This window comes from Myotis daubentonii, chromosome 9 (assembly GCF_963259705.1).
Source record: "Myotis daubentonii chromosome 9, mMyoDau2.1, whole genome shotgun sequence".
NCBI lineage: Eukaryota > Metazoa > Chordata > Mammalia > Chiroptera > Vespertilionidae > Myotis > Myotis daubentonii.
Genome location: NC_081848.1, coordinates 81,422,025 through 81,441,504, shown reverse-complemented (window position 1 = coordinate 81,441,504; position 19,480 = coordinate 81,422,025). Strand labels below are relative to the sequence as shown.

General features: G+C 44.2%; 1 protein-coding gene across 1 annotated transcript in view; it reads right to left on the bottom strand.

The window, feature by feature from the left end:
• Positions 1-18,874, bottom strand: part of MAJIN (membrane anchored junction protein) — a 30,344-nt gene extending 11,470 nt beyond the window's left edge. Inside the window, exons 1-5 of the mRNA XM_059710913.1 lie at positions 18,771-18,874; positions 10,938-11,055; positions 3,115-3,160; positions 863-938; positions 562-687 (exon numbers count right to left, since the gene is read on the bottom strand). Of these exons, the coding sequence (XP_059566896.1) occupies positions 562-687; positions 863-938; positions 3,115-3,160; positions 10,938-11,038 (349 nt within the window). The 5' untranslated portion in view covers positions 11,039-11,055; positions 18,771-18,874. The remainder of the gene's footprint in view (positions 1-561; positions 688-862; positions 939-3,114; positions 3,161-10,937; positions 11,056-18,770) is intronic.
• Between the last annotated feature and the right edge of the window lie 606 nt (positions 18,875-19,480).

Here is a 19,480-nt window from a genome sequence, read left to right as displayed (position 1 = left end):
CCTTTGTATGCTTTTCCAAATCAAACTTGCAGGTGTCTACTTGTCCCATTATAAATAAAAATAGTAATGACTCAGATTAAAAAGTAGGAGATACTACTTTAAGATACTACTAAGTTGAAAGTTACTGAAACCTCTAAAATGGAATAAAGTATTCATATAATAGGTTCCTTCACTGAGTGATTACTGTCAGACTGTGTACTTACTTTCCAACCTCCAATATTTATATATTTTATGGTTTTAACAACTCAATGAGATAGGTACTGTTATTATTATTCACCATTTCAGAAAGATTAAGAAATTTATCTAAAAATTAATTTTAAAAAACATATCCTTGGGTGAGGATTTATTTTTTAAAAAAAGGAAATTTGTCGAAGGTCACTCAGATTAAGTGGCAAGGCCACCAGGATTTGAACTAGGCAGTCTGGGTTGGAGCACATGCTCCTGACTTCTACACTGGGTGGTATGTATTGGGGCCCAATCTTCAGCTTACACTACTAACCATGCATGTTCAACTTTCCCCTTTTTCTTCTCCACCACCCACACTGCCATCATTCTACTTACCAGTTGACAGGTTTTCATTAAACCATTTCAGCTCTACGTACAGTGTCAAAACAAATGGATAGGGGATCAACACGATTTCGCCATGTTTGAATTTCAAGTGGGACACTCTCTCCCATTTGCTTTTATCTGGGAAATGGTGCTAAGGAATGAGGAAAGTCAATACGAATCCCTGAGTACTATTTTAGGGATGACTTTTTCTCCTTTTCGTGACCTACCTTCTAAACTGTCTATGGGTTTATTGCTTCAATTTGAATCTACAATGTGAATTGTAGCTCATTCCCATCCAGAAATGAAAGGATACAGGGAAATACAACAAAGTGTTCCGTAGCAAATGGCTGCAGACTGTCCAAATTTCCTAGGACCACACGAATAGAATCCTGAAAAATGATAAGCTTTTAATTAATTTAATACTCAAAAACTCTGAGATAGACACTTCTATTATCCCCATTTTATAGATGAGGAAACAGACAAAAAGAGGTAAAATGACTTTCTGAATAACAAGGTTACATAACTAGTAATGGTGAAGCCAAGATATGAATCCAGGCAGTGGGGTTCCAGAGCTTACACTCTTAACAATTAGGCTATACTGCCTATCAATAAATATTTCCTAAATGAATGAAAGAGAATGATAACATCTGCCTCAAAACAAGTGAGAGCAAAAGAGAACATATAAAAAATACTTTGAAAACTCTAATCCTATATAATAAAAGGGTAATATGCAAATAGACTGAACAGCAGAACTGAACAACCAATCAAAGCGTAATATGCTAATGATATGCTAAGGCTGCTCAACCGCTCGCTATGATGTGCACTGACCACCAGGGGGTAGATGCTCCAACCAGTAGGTTAGATTGCTGCTGGGGTCCAGCTGATCAGGACTGAGCGAGATGGGCCAGACACATCCTGGAGCCCTCCCGCAGTCCCTCCCTGGCCCAGTCGTGCACTGGTGGGTCCCTCAGCCTGGCCTGTGCCCTCTTGCAATCTGGGACCCCTCGGGGGATGTCAGAGAGCCAGTTTCAGACCGATCCCACAGGCCACTCCCTTTGGGAGGGCGCCAGACGCAGGGCTCATGGCTGGCGAGTGCTGCTGTGGCAGCGCGAGCCTCTCCCGATCAGGACTGCTTGGGTGCAAGCCCAGGGCAGGCACAGTGGAGCCAGGATGAGCGGGAGCAGCAGGTAGGAGCTGCAGGCGGCATTGGACTGCTGGTTTCAGCCTGATCCCTGCAGGCTACCCAGAGGGACCCCACCTGTGCACAAATTCATGCACCGGGCCTCTAGTATGATTACAAATAGACATAAATGCTCTCTAGCTACCATTTATTGAGCTACTATGTGACAGGCATTGCACATATCTATTTCTAATCCTTGCTACAATCTTGAAAATAAGCATTATTTATCAACCTCACTGACAGGTAAGGAAACAGATTCAGAGAAGGTAGGTCACTTGCCCAAAATCAGGCTGTGAGGCAAAACTGGAATTCAAATCCAGGTTTGACTGGCTCTAAAGTCTATGCTCTCTCCACTTTACTATGCTTCCTTGAGCTCTTCTCTGCCCCGTTAACTGAAGCAAAGTGAAATAAATTCTGCTCTACTCACAATTAAAATAAGCAAAAAACTGCCATCGTCCTATATTGCTATTTATAATAATGTCTCTGAGGTTCTGCAAGATCCTAATGTAACTTCCAACACTTAGCCAAAGAGCCACAAGTATCTTTAAGGCTATGACTCAAATTTTTTGTTTCATTGAGTATTGTGTTCGTGTATTTAATTATATTTGAATTCTTTGAAATGTGGCACATATGTCTTCATAAACCACAATAGTCATAAATCACTGAGTTGGGAAGTTAGAAGAAAATAAATTACTTTAAAATTCTTAGTTTATCAATGAGGCAATCAAGACAGAGAGATAAATGATTTGCTGAGGGTCACACAGCTAATTAGTGGCTCAGCCAGGACTGGAATCCAGAACCAGTTCCCAGAACTCTAACCTCTTGCCCAGTGCTTTTACCAATTTATAACAATGTCCACCTGCTTAGTCTTCCTGTGGGAAAACCTAAAGCTAAAGGAGCTTTAGGAAAAGGAATGAAAATGAAGTGGGAATAAAGCAATGGAAAATGTTTCCAATTAAAATGAAGACACAGCAGCCTTGTCTCTGTATTTACAGTTGAACTTCCTGGACGTCAAGTACCAGGCAGTGGTTGGGATGGTGAGGTTTCCCAGAGCCCTGGAAGGCGGCGGTCCTTCCATTTCTCCGGAAGCTTTCTCTATGCCAGCTGCCACAAAAGAGAGCTGCCCATGGCTGGGAGCTCTGGTTGAAACAAAACTCTCAGCCTCAAAAGTGCTGACACTTCAACTAGGAAAACTGAGAAAGGATATAGGCTTTAATTACCCAGGAAAAAACAGTAAAATTTCTTTGCAGAGGAAATGTGGCAGGGAGAAGCCAAGTAATCAAGTGGAGGTTGTGACTCAGTTGGTGAGAAATAATTAAAATTTGGACATGGACACATTGTCGGCTTAAAGAACTTTCCCAGAAGTTGTCAGCCTCTTTCCCTACCTCCAGCTCCTGGACGATGACTTCCTTATTTTCTATATCTTCCCCTCTAGAAAGTAAGAAAACAAGAGATAAGCCAGGGAAAGTTCTGGAGACAATAGACAGGAGAGCAAAAATGACACTTCCACTGAGCTAAAGAAACATGACTAAATAACAATTGTGTGTGCTGACCCAGTGCTCATGAGAGGAAGTGATCACCTAGGAGGTGTGGTCTGAGAATTAGTACAAGGCTATATACCAAAATATCTTCTCCACTAACTTGCCAAGACCTGAAATTCTCACTGTGAAAGTTACTAATCTGTTAGGCCATTTGTACTCATGTGTAGGCAGATGACCCTCAGGGGTTCTCAAGACCCTTTCAAGGGATCTCCAAAGGCAAACATCATTTTCATAGTAATATTAAAATTTACATGCCTTTTTCACTGTGCTAACATTTGTAATCTTTAGTGCAAAAACAATGGTGAGCAAAATTGCTGGTGTCTTAGCATAAATCAAGCCAGTTGCACTTAACCATACTAGCAGTTGTAATAATCATTATTGCCACACAGGAGAAAAAAATCTAGTTTAATTTAATATCCTTGAGAAAGCAATGAAAATGTAATAATTTGTTAAAATCTCAACCCTTGATCACATGTCTTTTTAATATTATGTGATAAAGAGGGAAGCATGCATAAAGCACTTCTGCCTACAGAAATATCAGAGGTGTCTGAAGTAAAAGCACTTGCGCAATTAAGCTGAAAACTGAACTAGCTGCTCTTTTCATGGAACAGTATTTTATTCGAATGATCAGTTGACACAAACTATGGTTGTTATTCAGACTTGGTAATATGACATTTTCTCAAAAATGAACAGTGAGCTTATAAACTCAAGTATTTGTGGTCAAATGACAACTGATAGTATTTGTTGTCAATGAGAAATTTTGGGATTTGAAGCAAAAATTTGCACTTTGGAAAACTTCTGTCCACCACTCTGAGGTTGGCAGGTTCCAAGTACTTTAAACATTTTTCTGATGAGACTGGTAGTAGTATTAAATATGACTTTTTAAAATATATTTTTATTGAGTTTAGAGAGGAAGTGAGGAGAGATAGAAACATCAATGATGAGAGACAATCATTGATTGGCTGCCTCATGCACACCCCACACTGGGGATAGAGTCCACAAGCTGGGCATGTGCCCTGACCAGGAATGGAACTGTGACCTCCTGTTCATAGGTCGATGCTCAACCACTGAGCCATGCTAGCTAGGCAAATACAATTTTGATATTATATAGGCACATCTCATTTCACTATGCTTTGTTTTATTGTGCGCTACAGATGTTGCCTTTTTTGAAAATTCAAGGCAAAACTCTACCTGCAAAAATATCATGGCTCACTTTATTGTGGTGATCTGGATACAAATCGCAGTATCTCCGAGGTATGCCTGTATAATGAAATGTGTTGACGTTTGGATGATCTGCCTAAGTCAGTGAACCTTTCCAAATGACCAATGAAACACATTATTTTACAAATCATTCTAGGAAAAAGACTCATTCAAAGAACAAGAATGACCAATGAATTTTAATGTAACAGTTTAAAAAGTCCATTTATTTATTGCTTTTTATATGTGCCCTGACCCGGGATCAAATCCACAACCTTGGCATATCAGGACAACGCTCTAACCAACTGAGCTATCCTGTCCCACACTGGGGATCCAACCCGCAACCTGGGCATGTGTCATGACCGGAAATCAAATCATGACCTTCTGGTTCATAGGTCGATGCTCAACTACCAAGCCACGCCGGCTGGCCGGCAAGCCGGGCTATATGCTTAACTTTTTGAGGAACTGCCAAACTGTTTTCCAAAATGGCTACACCATTTTATTTCCACCAGCTATATATGAGGATTCCAATTTCTCCACATCCTTGGCAACAATTGTAATTTTCCTTTTTTAAATTTTTTAATTATAACCCTGGCTGATGTGGCTCACTTTGTTGAACACCACGCCATCCCATGTACTGAAAGGTAACCAAATTGATGTATCTCTCCTTCTCCCTTCTTCTCACTCTAAAATCAATAAAAACGTACTTTTAAAAAAATATATTTTTTTTATTGATCTCGGAGAGGAAGAGGGGAGAGATAGAAACATCAATGATGAGAATCATTGGATTGACTGCCTCCTGCACGCCCCCTACTGGGGATTGAGCCCACAACCCAGGAATGTTCCCTTGACTGGAATAGAACTCAGAACCCTTCAGACTGCAGGCCAAGGCTCTATCCACTGAGCCAAACCAGCCAGGGCAATAAAAACATAATTTTAAAAAATTATAGCCATTCTAGTAAGTGTGAAGTGGTATTTAAATCTGGTTTTAATTTGCATTTCCCTCGAGAGTAATGATAACAGAAATCTTTTCATGTGCTTATGGGTCACTTGTATATCTTCTTTGGAGAAATATCTATTCAAAGTTCTTTGCTCTCTTTTTAATTGGATTGTTCATCTATTTGTTGTAGGTGGTAGTTCTTTATATATTCTGGACACAGGATTTTATTTATTCTTTAGATTTTAGAGAGGGAGGAAGTGAGAAAGAGAGAAACACGGATGTGAAAAAGATTCATCGATTAGTTGCCTCCTATATGTGTCCCAACAGATCAAACCAGCAACCTAGCTATGTGCCCTGACCAGGAATTGAACCCGTGACCTTCCAGTGCATGGAGAGATGCTCCAACTGAGCCATACTGGCCAGGGCCTGGATATGTAATTTGCAAATATTTTTTCCCATCTGTGGGTTGCCTTTTCACTGTTGATGTTCTTCGGTGCAAAATTATTTAAAATTTAGTTAAGTCTCATTTATCTTATTTACTTTGTTGCCTAGGTGTTGTATTTAATAAACCATTGTCAAATCTAAAATCATATTGATTTGCTCTTATTTTTTCGTCTAAGCGTTTTATAGTTTTACCTCTTAAATTTAGGTCTTTGACCCATTTTTAGTTAACTTTTGCATACTGGATAAAATAAAGGTCTAAGTTCATTCTTCTGCATGTGGACATCAAGCCTTCTCAGACAATTTGTTAAAGAGACTATTCTTCCCCCTTTGAATGGTCCTGGCTTTCTATTAGAAAATAACTTGACCATTGATGTAAGGGTTTATTTCTTGGCTCTCAATTCTATTCTGTTGTCTGGATATCTGTTCCTATGTCAGTGCCACATTTTTTTTTTATTATTACTTGTAGCTCTATAGTAAGTTTTTAAATTGGGAAATGTGCCCTAGCTGGTTTGGCTCAGTGGATAGAGTCAGCCTGTGAACTGAAGGGTCCTGGGTTCAATTCCAGGCAAGGGCACATGCCTGGGTTGCAGGCTCGATCCCCAGCAGGGGGCGTGCAGGAGGCAGCCGAACAATGATTCTCCCTCATCACTGATTGATGTTTCTAACTCTCCCTCTCCCTTCCTCTCTGAAATCAATAAAAAATATTTTTAAATAAATAAATAAATTGGGAAGTGTGAGTCCTCCAACTTTACTATTTTTCAAAATTGTTTTGGCTATTTGAGGTCCGTTGAAATTCCACATGAATTTTAGAACGGGCTTTCCATTTCTTAAAAAAAAAAAAAGCCATTGAGATTTTGATAAGCATTTCACTGAATCTGTAGATTGCTTTGAGTACTGTTGTCATCTTAACTATATATTAAGTCTAATCCATGAACACAAGATTTTATTTATTTGGGTTTCCAATTTATTTCAGGTGTTGTTGTTTTTTTGTAGCTTTTAGTGTTCAAGTCTTACATCTCCTTGGTTAAGTTTATTGCTAATTATATTTTTCTTTCTGAATGCTATTGTAAATGGGATAATTTTCTTAATTTTCTTTTCAGATGGTCTGTTGCTAGTGTATACAAATAAAACTGATTTTTGCATGGTTTTGTATCCTGCAACTTTGCTGAATTCATTGATTAGCTGCAAGTCTTTTTTTTTTTTTAATACATTTTATTGACTTTTTACAGAGAGGAAGGGAAAGGGATAGAGAGTTAGAAACATCGATGAGAGAGAAACATCGATCAGCTGCTTCCTGCACACCTCCCACTGGGGATGTGCCGGCAACCAAGGTACATGCTCTTGACCAGAATCGAACCTGGGACCCTTGAGTCCGCAGGCTGACGCTCTATCCACTGAGCCAAACCGGTCAGGGCTAGCTGCAAGTCTTTTATGTGGATTCTTCAGGGTTTTCTACATATAAGATCATATTGTCTGCAAATGGAGATAGTTTCACTCCTTCCTTTCCAATTTGCATGCATTTTATATTTTTGACTAATTGCTCTAACTAGAACTTTTTTTTTTTTCTAACTAGAACTTTAGTACTATCCTAGCTAATAAAAGAGAAACATGGTAATTGGCATACGACCGCTACCCTTACCATTGGCTAATCAGCGAGGTATGCAAATTAACTGCCAGCCAAGATGGCGGCTGGCAGCCAGGCAGATTGAAACTAACATGAGGCTTGCTTGCTTCAGTGACAGAGGAAACCAACGCTCCCCGCCTGCTTTGCCGGCCTCTGAGCCTGCAGTTTAAGAAACATTGTAATGAATATAGAAGCTAAACAAAACCCCAGAAACCTGCTTTCAGCGAGGCCGGGATCTTAGAGCTGGAGTTATACAGTGTTTCGATTATAGAACCGAAACAAACCAGACACCTTCTTTCAGCAGCAGAAGCCTCAGAGCTGGAGCCAGAGCTAAAGCTCGCCCAGAATAAAAAAGAAAAAGAAAAAAAGGAGCAATTGGGAGCTTCAGTCGGCCTGAAAACAGCCCTCAGCCCCTCACCCAGACTGGCCAGGCACCCCAGTGGGGACCCCCACCCTGATCCAGGACACCCTTCAGGGCAAACCAGCCAGCCCCACCCATGCACCAGGCCTCTACCCTATATAGTAAAAGGGTAATATGCCTCCCTGCACGGGGATCAGCGGAGCCAAGAGGCCTCTCGGCACCAGGATCAGCGTGACAGGGGGCAGCGCCCAAACCCCGATTGCCCTGCGGCTGTGTGTGTGACAGGGGGTGGGGCCACAACCTCCCTATCCGCCCTGCTCTGTTCATGACAGGGGAAGGCGCCCCAACCCCCTGATCAGCCCTGCTCTGTGCCTGATAGGGGGGAGCTCCCCAACCCCCTGATCAGCCCTGCTCTGTGCCTGATAGGGGGGAGCTCTCCAACCCCCTGATCGCCCTGCGGCTCTGTGTGTGACAGGGTGCGGCGCCTCAAACCCCTGATCAGCCCTGCTATGTGTGACAGGGTGCGGCGCCTCAACCCCCTGATCAGCCCTGCTGTGTGTGACAGGGTGCGGCGCCCCAACCCCACCCCTCCCCACGGGCCCTGCTCTGTGTATGACGGGGTAGAGCCATAACCGCCCCATCGGCCCTGCCCTGAGTGTGAGAGTGGCTGCGCCCCAACCACCTGATCGGCCCTGCTCTGTGGGTGATAGAGGGCGGCGCCCCAACCCACCCCCCCACCGGCCCTGCTCTGTGTGTGATGGGGTAGAGCCATAACCTCCCCATCGGCCCTGCCTGAGTGTGACAGTGGCGGCGCCCCAACCCCCTGATTCGCCCTGCCCTGAGTGTGACAGGGGGCGGTGCCCCAACTCCCCTATCGGCCCTACTCTGTGCATGACAGGGGGGAGCTCCCCAACCCCTTGATTGACCCTGCTCTGTGCGTGACAGGGTACAGAGCCCCAACCCCCCTGATGGGCCCTGCTCTGTGCGTGACAGGGGGTGGCGCCGCAACCTCCCCATCGACCCTGACTTGAGTGTGACAGGTGGCGATGCCCCAACCGCCCAATAGGCCCTACCCTGAGCATGACTGAGGGTGGCATCGCAACCTCCCAATCTGCCCTGCTCTGTGCATGACAGGGGAAGACGCCCCAACTCCCCAATCGGCCCTGCTCTGAGCCCGACCAGGGGCTGCACCTAGGGATTGGGCCTGCCCTCTGCCACCCGGGAGCAGGCCTAAGCCAGCAGGTCGTTATCTCCCGAGGGGTCCCAGACTGAGAGAGGGCATAGGCTGGGCTGAGGGACCCCCCTCCCCCCCCCCGAGTGCACAAATTTTTGTGCACCGGGCCTCCAGTATATATATATTTGAGAATATGTTTATTAAAGCTGGGGACAGTGAAACAAGGAAGGAATTAAAAGAAGCAACAGGAAAGAGCTAGGCAAGGCTGCTTTGGCTCATTGGAAAGTTAGAGGATAGAAGAAACAACAGGAGAGAGCTAGGCAGGGCTACTTTGGCTCTCTAGAAATATTATAGACAAAAAATGAGCCTAGGCAGGGCTGCTTTGGCTCACTGGAAAGTCAGAGAAAAGGGGGCCTTGGAGACAGGTTCAAGGGGTTAGCCTGGGCTCTAGCCCATTTGGCTCATGGACCAAAGGGTCCTGGGTTTGATTTCGGTCAAGGGCAGATACCTGGGTTGCAGGCTCCTCCCCAGCCCAGGTACTGGTCAGGGCACGTGCAAGAGGCAACCAATCAATGTTTCTCTCATATTGATGTTTCTCTCTGTCTTTGCCTCTCTCTTCCACTCTCTCTAAAAATCAATGGAAAAATATCGAGTATTAAAAAAAGGGGGTGGGGGGCGGTTAGCCTGGGATGAGCTGCCACTGTCTATTGCTTCCCTGGTTGCAAGTCTTGTGGGGACTCTTATAGAGTTTAGAAAATGCAAGCCTGAGAGGGAAGAAAGGCATGGGCATACTCTTGGGAGGGTGAGTAGCCTTATGTGGCATATTATAGTGATGGGTTTTTGTATGTTGAACCATCCTTATATTCTGGAACAAATCCCAGGAATGTAAACAATGTCAACCTTCTCATTAATTTTTTAAATATATTTTTATTGGTTTCAGAGAGGAAGGGAGAGGGAGAGACAGAAACATCAATGATGAGAGGGAACCATTGATTGGCTGCCTCCTGTACGTTGGACCGAGCCTGCAATCCAGGAATGTGCCCTCGACTGGAATTGAACCTAGGACCTTTCAGTCCGCAGGCAGACACACTATCCACTGAGACAAACTGGCTAGGGCTCTCATTAATTTTTTAAAAGATATAGTTATTTTAGCCTGGCTGGTATGGCTCAGTGCTTGAACATCACTGTTCAATTCCTGATCTGGGCACATGCTGGGATTGCGGACTCAATCTCCAGTAGGGGGCGTGGAGGAGGCAACCAATCAATGATTCCCTCTCATCAAGGATGTTTCTATCTCTCTCTCCCTCTCACTTCCTCTCTGAAATTAATTAAAAAAAAATTTTTTTTTAAGGATAGTTATTTTAAATAAAATGTTATTTGTTAACATTTAAGGATATAAGGCCCCACTTGGTTAGAGCATTGTCCCATATGCCGAGGTTTCAGGTTCAATCGCCGGTCAGGGCACACAGAGAAAGCAACCAACGAATGCATAAATATGTATAACAACAAATCAATGTTCCTCTTTCTCTCTCTCTCCTTCAATTCCTCTCTCTCTAAATCAATTTTTAAAAGTTAATGATATATATTTTCAAAGTAGTACGTATGTTATTTTAATTTTGTTTTAATTTTCATATAAGTTTTGGCAGTTATAACCCACATAATCAAAAACTTTGAGATACTCAATAATTTTAAGAGTGCAAAGGGGTCCTGAGATAAAAATTTGAGAACCATTGCCCCAAAGGTATGCCATCACTAATTTAGGAATTTACATGAGTAGTAACATATGGAATACAAAATACCTGGGAAAGATTTACAACGTGCTTCTTCAGCCAGTCTCCTGGACTGGGTGAAGGCAAAGAAGGGATTATCTGTGAGAAAATGCACTAACCGGTTTACAAAGGCTACCCCCTCCTAGCTTTAAATTTACCTGATGCTGTCACCATATCTGATTTTGAATTTATATACATTGGATCCTGAATGAAGAAATCTTGTCTCTGGAAACGGGTAGGTGAAGGGTCTTAAACTCATTGCTTCCAAACAATAGCCTAAATAAAATAGAAATGTTAGAGAATTATTAAAAAGCTGAAGATGGGAAAGAGAGCCTGCTCAATCTGTAGCATTCCTTATGAGTAAAATGTTCAATACTTAGCACCACTGCCTATGTCCTAGATTCAGTTCTGATATTCATGACCTAGACCAGCAATCCCAACCAGTGGTCTGCGGACCATTGGTGGTCCGTGAAGTCCAAAAGGTTGGCGACTGCTGGTTTAAGGAAACCTTTGGAGCAGCAGTCACCAACCGGTGGTCTGCGAGGTCCAAAAGGTTGGTGACCACTAACCTAGACCATTATCCTAGCTTCATGGGGAGGATACACAGTGTTTTGGGATGATCTCTATACTTGAAGTCAAAAGTCCTGAACAAGTTTTCACATTTACCTTACAACTTTGTGCACTTCTCTTCCATAAGACTAAAACTAACATCTGATGACTCACCAGGTTTTTGTTAGAATTAAGTATCTATCTCCAAATATTTCTTGAATCTATTCTCTACCCTTGTCCTCACTTTCTCTAGGCCAATGTGAACAGGGCTCAAGCGAAATAATGAAACAATCCTAATGATATACCAGTAAGTGGCAAAATTAGGAAGACCTCTGCTACTAATTTTACATGCAGTTAAGAGAGGAGCACACCCCCCTGCCACAGCCAGTGCAGCAAATAAGGACGTACACCAACGTTTCCCAATGGTGCTGAGGAATACCTCACCTTCCCTCCCTCTCAATCACTCTTCCTCTTCACTTGTGAGACTGCACTGTGCCACAAGTGTCTACTATCCTCCTAGCACTCACTTGTTTCAGTTTTCCTAGTCCAGAATCTCTGCCCACTTAAGATCCTCTACGGCGCCCTAACTGGTTTGGCTCAGTGAATAGAGCATCGGCCTGTGGACTGAAGGGTCCCAGGTTCGATTCCAGTCAAGGGCATATACTTTGGTTGCCGGCACATCCTCCGTAGGGAGTGTGCAGGAGGCAGCTGAATTGATGTCTCTCTCATCCATGTTTCTAACTCTCTCCCTTTCTCTCTGTAAAAAAATCAATAAAATATATATATTTTTTAAAAAATCCTTTATGGGAAACTCAGGGAAGAGAAGAGATGGAAAAAGGATGGCATGTCTCTTCTCCTCCAAAAGGCAATTGGTATGTGCTCAGAGCTGGGAATCAAGCACACTGTGATGTTCTAGAAAGTCACTACCATTTTTCTGTGCCTCTTTTTTCTTTATAGAGATAATAAATCCTGCACTTTTTGTCTCTTCATATAGAAGTTGAAATAATAAATAATGAGAGTAAGAGGTCCATTGTTGAAGTTTAAAGCTACCTTTATACAATGCAAGGTATTGATTTCAGAGGAAGCAGAGATAAGGTAGAGAGAACAGGCACAAAGGAAGAACAATTTTGGTTTAAATCTCAGCTCCAATGTCAGTACTTAGCTTCTCTGGCCTTTGGTTTTCTCATCCTATCTAATAAAAGAGTAATATGCAAATTGACCGTCGCTCCAACACATAAGATGGCTGCCCCCATGTGGACACAAGATGGTTGGCAGGGGAGGGCAGTTGGGAGGAACCAGGCCTGAAAGGGAGGGCAGTTAGGGGCAACCAGGCCTGCAGGGGAGGACAGCTAGGGGCAACCCAGCTGGCAAGGGAGGAAAATTACGGGTGACCAGGCCAATAGGGGAGGACAGTTAGGTGCAATCAGGCCGGCAGGGGAGCAGTTAGGCGTCGATAAGCTGACAGGGGAGTGGTTAGGTACAATCAGGCAGGCAAGCCAGTGAGTGGTTAGGAGCCAGCAGTCTTGGATTGTGAGAGGGGTCCCAGATTGGAGAGGGTGCAGGCTGGGCTGAGGGACACATACCCTGTGCACAAAATTCGTGCATGGGGCCTATAGTTTATATACAATAATTACCAATTTTTTTTCATGCCTTCTTATCTCAATCCTCATAATCAGCCTATGAGATAAGTAGTCTAAATTTGACAGATGAGGAAACAGACACTGAGAGATGAAGTAACCTCCATAGCTTTGAATATTGGAAATAAAATTCAAACTGAGACAATATAAATCCAGACTTGATCTTAACCACTTTTCCACTCTGTTTCCTGGATTATTATAAAGAAAAATAAATAAATATAAAATCATTTTGTAAGTACTAAAATGTTATCCTCACATAAAGGACTATTTTCATTATTCTTTACTCTATATTACTGATACCATTTCTACTCAGCAGGGAAAACTCATATATGGTGGAGCCAGAAGACCTATGTGCCCAAAAAATGGAATTTCCCACAATTTCCAAAGTTCAAGCCTAGGGCTGCCAGTAAAGAGATATCCCAGTGTCTGATCTCAGCTGCTTGGGATTAGAATGACCGGAGGTTGGAGCCAGAGCCTAGTAGACTATTTAGACTAGAATTGCAGTCAAAAGTGAAGAGAAATAGTTGGTGCCAACTGCAAAGTTACCAAAGGGGAAATACTGTTCATGTCCTGAGAAAAATCTTGCTGATTCTCCATGCCCAAGGCATAGCAGGTACCCAGGCTAGATTTGATGGTGTTCTGGGTTATAGATGACTTTTCTAAGTAGGCAGAGAGTCCAACTAGTGAGACTTAGGTTGCTGTCACAAAAAATTAGATTTCAATTATTCAGAGGGTTCTAACATACAATCATCTATCCCCGCAGACTGAGGGCTGGGGCATGAGAGCAAAGGAAATGAAGGACATTTGCTGGAAATGACAATCCAGAAAAGAAACTTCATGTACTGCCCTCCTGAAAGAAGTGAAAACAGCCCTCTTCTACCTGGGGCCTATTCCTATTAATTGTTGGCTGCCCACTTCAGAAACAAACACCATACATGAATTATCTCATCTGAAATAAAGATTACACAAAATAATCCAAAACAACCACATAGTGCCATAGCTGGTTTTGCTCAGTGGATAGAGCATTGGCCTGAGGAATGAAGGGTCCCAGGTTTGATTCTGGTCAAGGGCACATGCCCAGGTTGTGGACTCGATCCCCAGTAGGGGGCATGCAGGAGGCAGCCGATCAATGACTCTCATCATTGACATTTCTCTCTCTTCCTCGCCCTTCCTCTCTGAAATCAATAAAAATATTTAAAGAAAAAACAAAAACAAACAACCACATAGTAGTAGTGGTTCAAAGATTTCACAAGGTTATTTTCCAACATGAAGACTGCAGTCATGAATGGCAACTCTATGTCCCTGTAACTATTAAGTTGATGGAATCTTGTAGATGAAGGGATAGACTCTCAGCCCATTTTTAGGTGATCACAAAACATGATGGCTTTAAAACAAAAGACGGAAAGTTATAGGCAATATGGGATAGTGGGGAAGACACAAAATTTGGAATTGGAAGACCAAGGCTTGAGTCCTAGCTCTGCCTCTTATTAGTTATTAAACCCTGAACAACTCATTCAGCCTCTTCATTTCTCAGTTTCTACATCTACAGATAGGGTTCCCACCTCTTCCTAGAATTGTTGTGAGCACTGAATGAGATAAACTCATAAACTCTAGAGTATTATATAAACATTAGCTATTTTGATAGAACTGAAGTTTCTCCATTAATGCTTCACTAGAAAAGCAAATTCAAGAGAAGGAAACTGGTTAGCTTTCATCTCAGAGCAAGATCTGACAAATCCCAATAAAAGAAATCTTACCTTGGAAATACCCAATAATTAGTCTTAAATGACACATTGGCACTGATGTTAGATTTTTCAAGGTTTTAGTAATTTGTTTCATATAAAGAAAAATCTGGGTCAGTGCACAGAACCTAAAGCAGGACTGAATGCTATATGAGGGTAATTATATTGTCTATTGAGGCGGAAGGAGATGATAATAAGGAAGTACTGTCACCAAATTTTTCTGGTGTTATTTGATGGGAAAATCTTGTTTCCTACCTAAAAAGAGCTTATAAATAACTTTAACTGTAATAACTACTATAAAAAAGGACAGGGTGATATGGACAGGACATATTACAGAGTATCCTAAACTAGAATGGAAGTCAGGGAAGCCCACTCTAAGTTACTCCTATCTGAAGGATGAGTATGACTTAGGAGTGCACAGATGAAGATGCAAGAGTCCTCAGTTGGGAGTAGCATGGCATTTTCAAAAGAGACAAGTATAGTAACCTGAAACATAGGGGACAGTAAGGAAGTTCTAGGAGATAAGACTCCAAATGAGTCAATCACCACACATTTCAGAGCCTCAGGCTCTATTCTATATCAGGCACTGTTCTGAGCACTAATGTATTGGGTAAAAAGAGAAACATGAGCCCATCTTTAAGGGCTCACACTTCAGGAGGTGTGGAGAGAAACAATCTATATATATAAAAGGCTAATATGTAAAGCATCCCCTTGAGAGTTTGACTGGGAGACTCAGTTTGATCACTCATTATGACACGTGTGCTGACCACCAGGGGTGGCGAGGAATGAAGGAAGGCCCCAGCCGGCAGCCAGAAGGAATGCTCTGTCCGGCAGCTGGAAGGCCCTAATCAGCCCTGATTGCTGGCCACGCCTAGGGACCCTACCTGTGCATGAATTTCGTGCAGCAGGCCTCTAGTAAACATATCTATATTAATAGAGGAATATGCAAATTTTCCAGGACTCCAACACAGTAACGACCAAACAGCAGGCTGTGTGGGGCAACCAGGCCGCCTGGGGGGTTAGTGAGGGACGACCAAATGACTGAACAGCAGGCTGCATGGGGCAACCAGGCTGGCAGGGGGGCAGTTAGGGGTGACCAGGCCAACAGGGGGGGCAGTTGTGGGAGACCAGGCCAGCAGGCAAAGGCGGTTAGGGGTGATCAGGTTGGCAGTGGGGGCAGTTAGGGGCAATCAGGCAGGCAGGCAGGTGAGCACTTAGGAGCCAGCGGTCCCAGATTGTGAGAGGGATCCCAGATTCCAGAGGGTGCAGGCTGGGCTGAGGGGACCCCCACACCCCATGCACAAATTTCGTGCACCAGGCCTCCAGTAAATAATTAAGTGTAATTTGAAGTACTTTAAGTACTATGAAGAAAATAAAATAGGGTTTTATAGTAGTGAAGTGTGACCAGCAAAGGCCTTTCAAAAGAGATCATAACCGAGTTGAAGCCTTAATGGAAGGAAACAACCATGCAAAGTCAAGGGAAAAAGCATTCCAAGCAGAAAAAAACAGTAAGCACAGATGCCCTGTGATAGGTGAGTTAATGGATGGAAAGGTCAGTGAGACTAGAACATAGAAAATGAAGAGTAGAGAGAGATGAAGTCAGAGAGACAGGCAGGAGCTAGATCACATAAGGCCTAGAGACCATTACAAAGAACTCAGATTTTATTTTAAGGATTTTATAAAAAGGAGTGAAATGATTTGTGCTTAAGAACATCACTCTGACTACTGAGAGGAAGATGAACTGTACGAGAAGAGGACAGGCAAAAAGACCAGTTAGGAAGCTTCTGTCTAGGACAAAGATATTGCTGGTTTGGACTTCAGGATCTTAGTAGTTATTGAATACTTAAATTTGAGGCATATTTTAGACTGATGGATTACATGTGGGAATCAAGGATGTCACTTGGCTTTGGCCTTTGCTATGAGGTAGATATTGGTACAGACCCTTTACTGAGATGGGGGAGGATGTTAGGGAAAGAGATTTGCAGAGAAAAACCAATAGTTATGTTTTGGTTAAGTCTGAGCGGCCTATTAGACATCCCGGTGAATATGCTAAGGGGGCGGGGGTGTTCCTTAGTGTGAAAGGGATGGAAATATACATTTGAATTATCAGTATTTAGGTGGCATTTGGAGCTGTTGGAACAGATGAGATCATTTAGGGAGAAAGCATAGGTAGAGAAGGGATGAAGGCCTTTATTAAGACAGGTGATGAGTCTATAACAGTGGTTCTCAACCTTCCTAATGCCGCAACCCTTTTAAATACAGTTCCTCATGTGGTGGTGACCCCCAACCATAAAATTATTTTCGTTGCTACTTCATAACTGCAATTTTGCTACTGTTATGAATCATAATGTAAATATCTGATATGCAGGATGTATTTTCATTGTTACAAATTGAACATAATTAAAGCATAGTGATTAATCACAAAAACAATATGTAATTATATATGTGTTTTCTGATGGTCTTAGGCGAACCCTGTGAAAGGGTCGTTCAACCCCCAAAGGGGTCACGACTCACAGTTGAGAACCGCTGGTCTATAAGGTTCATCACCTGTTTATCCTAAGAGCAACAGGAAAGAGTCTATCCTAAAAGCAATAAAAGAAAGGACATGATCACATAGCTCTGAGTTAGAACCCCTCTGGTGTAAATGTGGGAATGACCCAGAACAAGAGCAGATGAAGAACCAGCTAGGAGACTCCTGCAGTTCCAGGCAGAAACTGATAGTAGCCAGGTCTACAATAATCAAAATGTAGATGAAGATAAGTGGACTAGTTTGGAAATTGTCTAGGATGATGCCTACTCGTGATTTGGTAACTCGATGAGGTGAGGGACAGGCAAGGATCATTCCTAGTTGTCTGAACTAGGATAAAACATAAACGCAGCACTTTTAAAAAGGAGCCTTGGAAAGTAAGGTTTTTTTTGTTGTTAATCCTCACCGAAGGATATTTTTCCATTGATTTTGAGAGAATGGAAAGGAGGGGGAGAGACAGAGAGAGAGAGAGAGAGACATCTATGTAGGAGAGAGACAATGATTGGTTGTCTCTCACACCAGCCCTGACCAGGGCGATGGGTGATGATCGAGCCTGCAACCGGGGTGGGTACCCGGAATCGAACCGGGACTCTTTGGTCCGAGGGCCGGCACTCTACCCACTGAACCAAACCTGGGGAACCTGGGGGGCTGGTTCCATCCTGGGGCGCGTGGGAAGCAACCAATCCGTGTGCCTGTTTCCCTCACATTGATGTTTCTCTCTCTCTCTCTCTCTCTCTCTCTCTCTCTCTCTCTCTCTCTCTCCCCCTCACTCCTTCCCTCCCTCCCTCCGTTCCACTCTCTAAAAATCAATGAAAAAAATATCCTCCGGTGAGGATTAACAAATCAAAAACAACAACAAAAAGAGGACGTGATGTGACAAGAACTACTTCAATGGAAGACCCGTTTACATGGCAACTGCTAAGCCTGGGAAAGGGTGGGGATAGATCAAATGAACACGTTTGTTATCAGGGAAAGTTTTTTAACGAGGGTGGGTGTGCGGAGCTGGGGGCAGGCTCAGAAGGCTGGAGTTGTGCCCGGAGCAGCCTTTCCCCTGGGTGTGGCCCGGAGAAAGATGGGTCCCTGAGATCTGGCCGACAGAGAGGTGGGCGAGGATCTCCACCGAGTTCCTCGCCGGCCTGTGGAAGGGGAGTCAACAGCCCCGCAGAGGCCGGCACTTGGCTCAGGCCCACAGCCGCCATCGCACCCCTCGCCGGCCCCACGCCCCGCCCAGCTCCCTCCACCGGGGGCGCCGCATCCTCCATGATGATGGGGCCCTGCGGTTGGCCCAGCGGGTGCTGGGCGTCCCAAGGGGTCCAAGGGCTGGGAAGGTCACATTAGCGGGCGGCTGCCGAGTGGTGGGGTTGGGCTGGGCCGGAAATCTCCCTGGGAATCAAAGAACCACCAACTGGAAGGGAGCACCAGGCCTCTGGGGGCCGTTACCTCACACCCAACGACCTCCCAGACCCAACCAGGCTCTTTCTCGAAAACTAAGGGCTCTTCGCACCTCATAAAGGTGGCCTTGGCAGGAGTACTCACTAAGGAATGGTCTCTGTAAACGGCGGGCGTCGACCTCGAACGAAGCGGAGTTACAGGCTCCACACGGCGACCGCCCGCGCCCTCTGCCTGTGGTACAAGGCCGCCAGAACTTTCGGCGCACGCGCAGATGTGCTCCCTCGCCCCACCCACCGGGCGCGCGCAGGTTTGGCGACGTTGCGTGCGTACGTGCGTGCGTGCGTGCGTGCGTGCGTGCGTCCAGGGGTCAGAGGTCGCGCGAGGTGGAGACCCAGAGCAACTCAGGCCCCGCCTGCGGGAACTCAGATGCGCAGCCGCCTTCCAGCAGTTCCCCAGGCGTGTGCACCGAGTGTTCATTTCTCGCCTACGGCACGCCCGGCGTGGCCAGGTCCGAAAATGTCCCCTGCAGAGCCCCCACTGTGTGCAGAGCATAGTGCAGGCATTTCCGGTACACGCTCTCGTTTCATCCTCACTGCTGTGCTGTCCCAGTAAAGCAGCCACGAATATCCCAGTTTTAAAGAGGTCTGGAGCCCTGGCCAGGTAGCTCAGTTCAGAGCATCGTCTGATGCTTCAAGGTTGCGGTTTCTATTCTGGTCAGGGCATATATAAGAATCAACCAGTGTTTATCTCTCTCTCTCTCTCTCAAATAAAATATTAAAATATATCTTTATCGATTTCAGAGAGGAAGGGAGAGATAGAAACATCAATGATGAGCCCTAGCCGGTTTGGCTCAG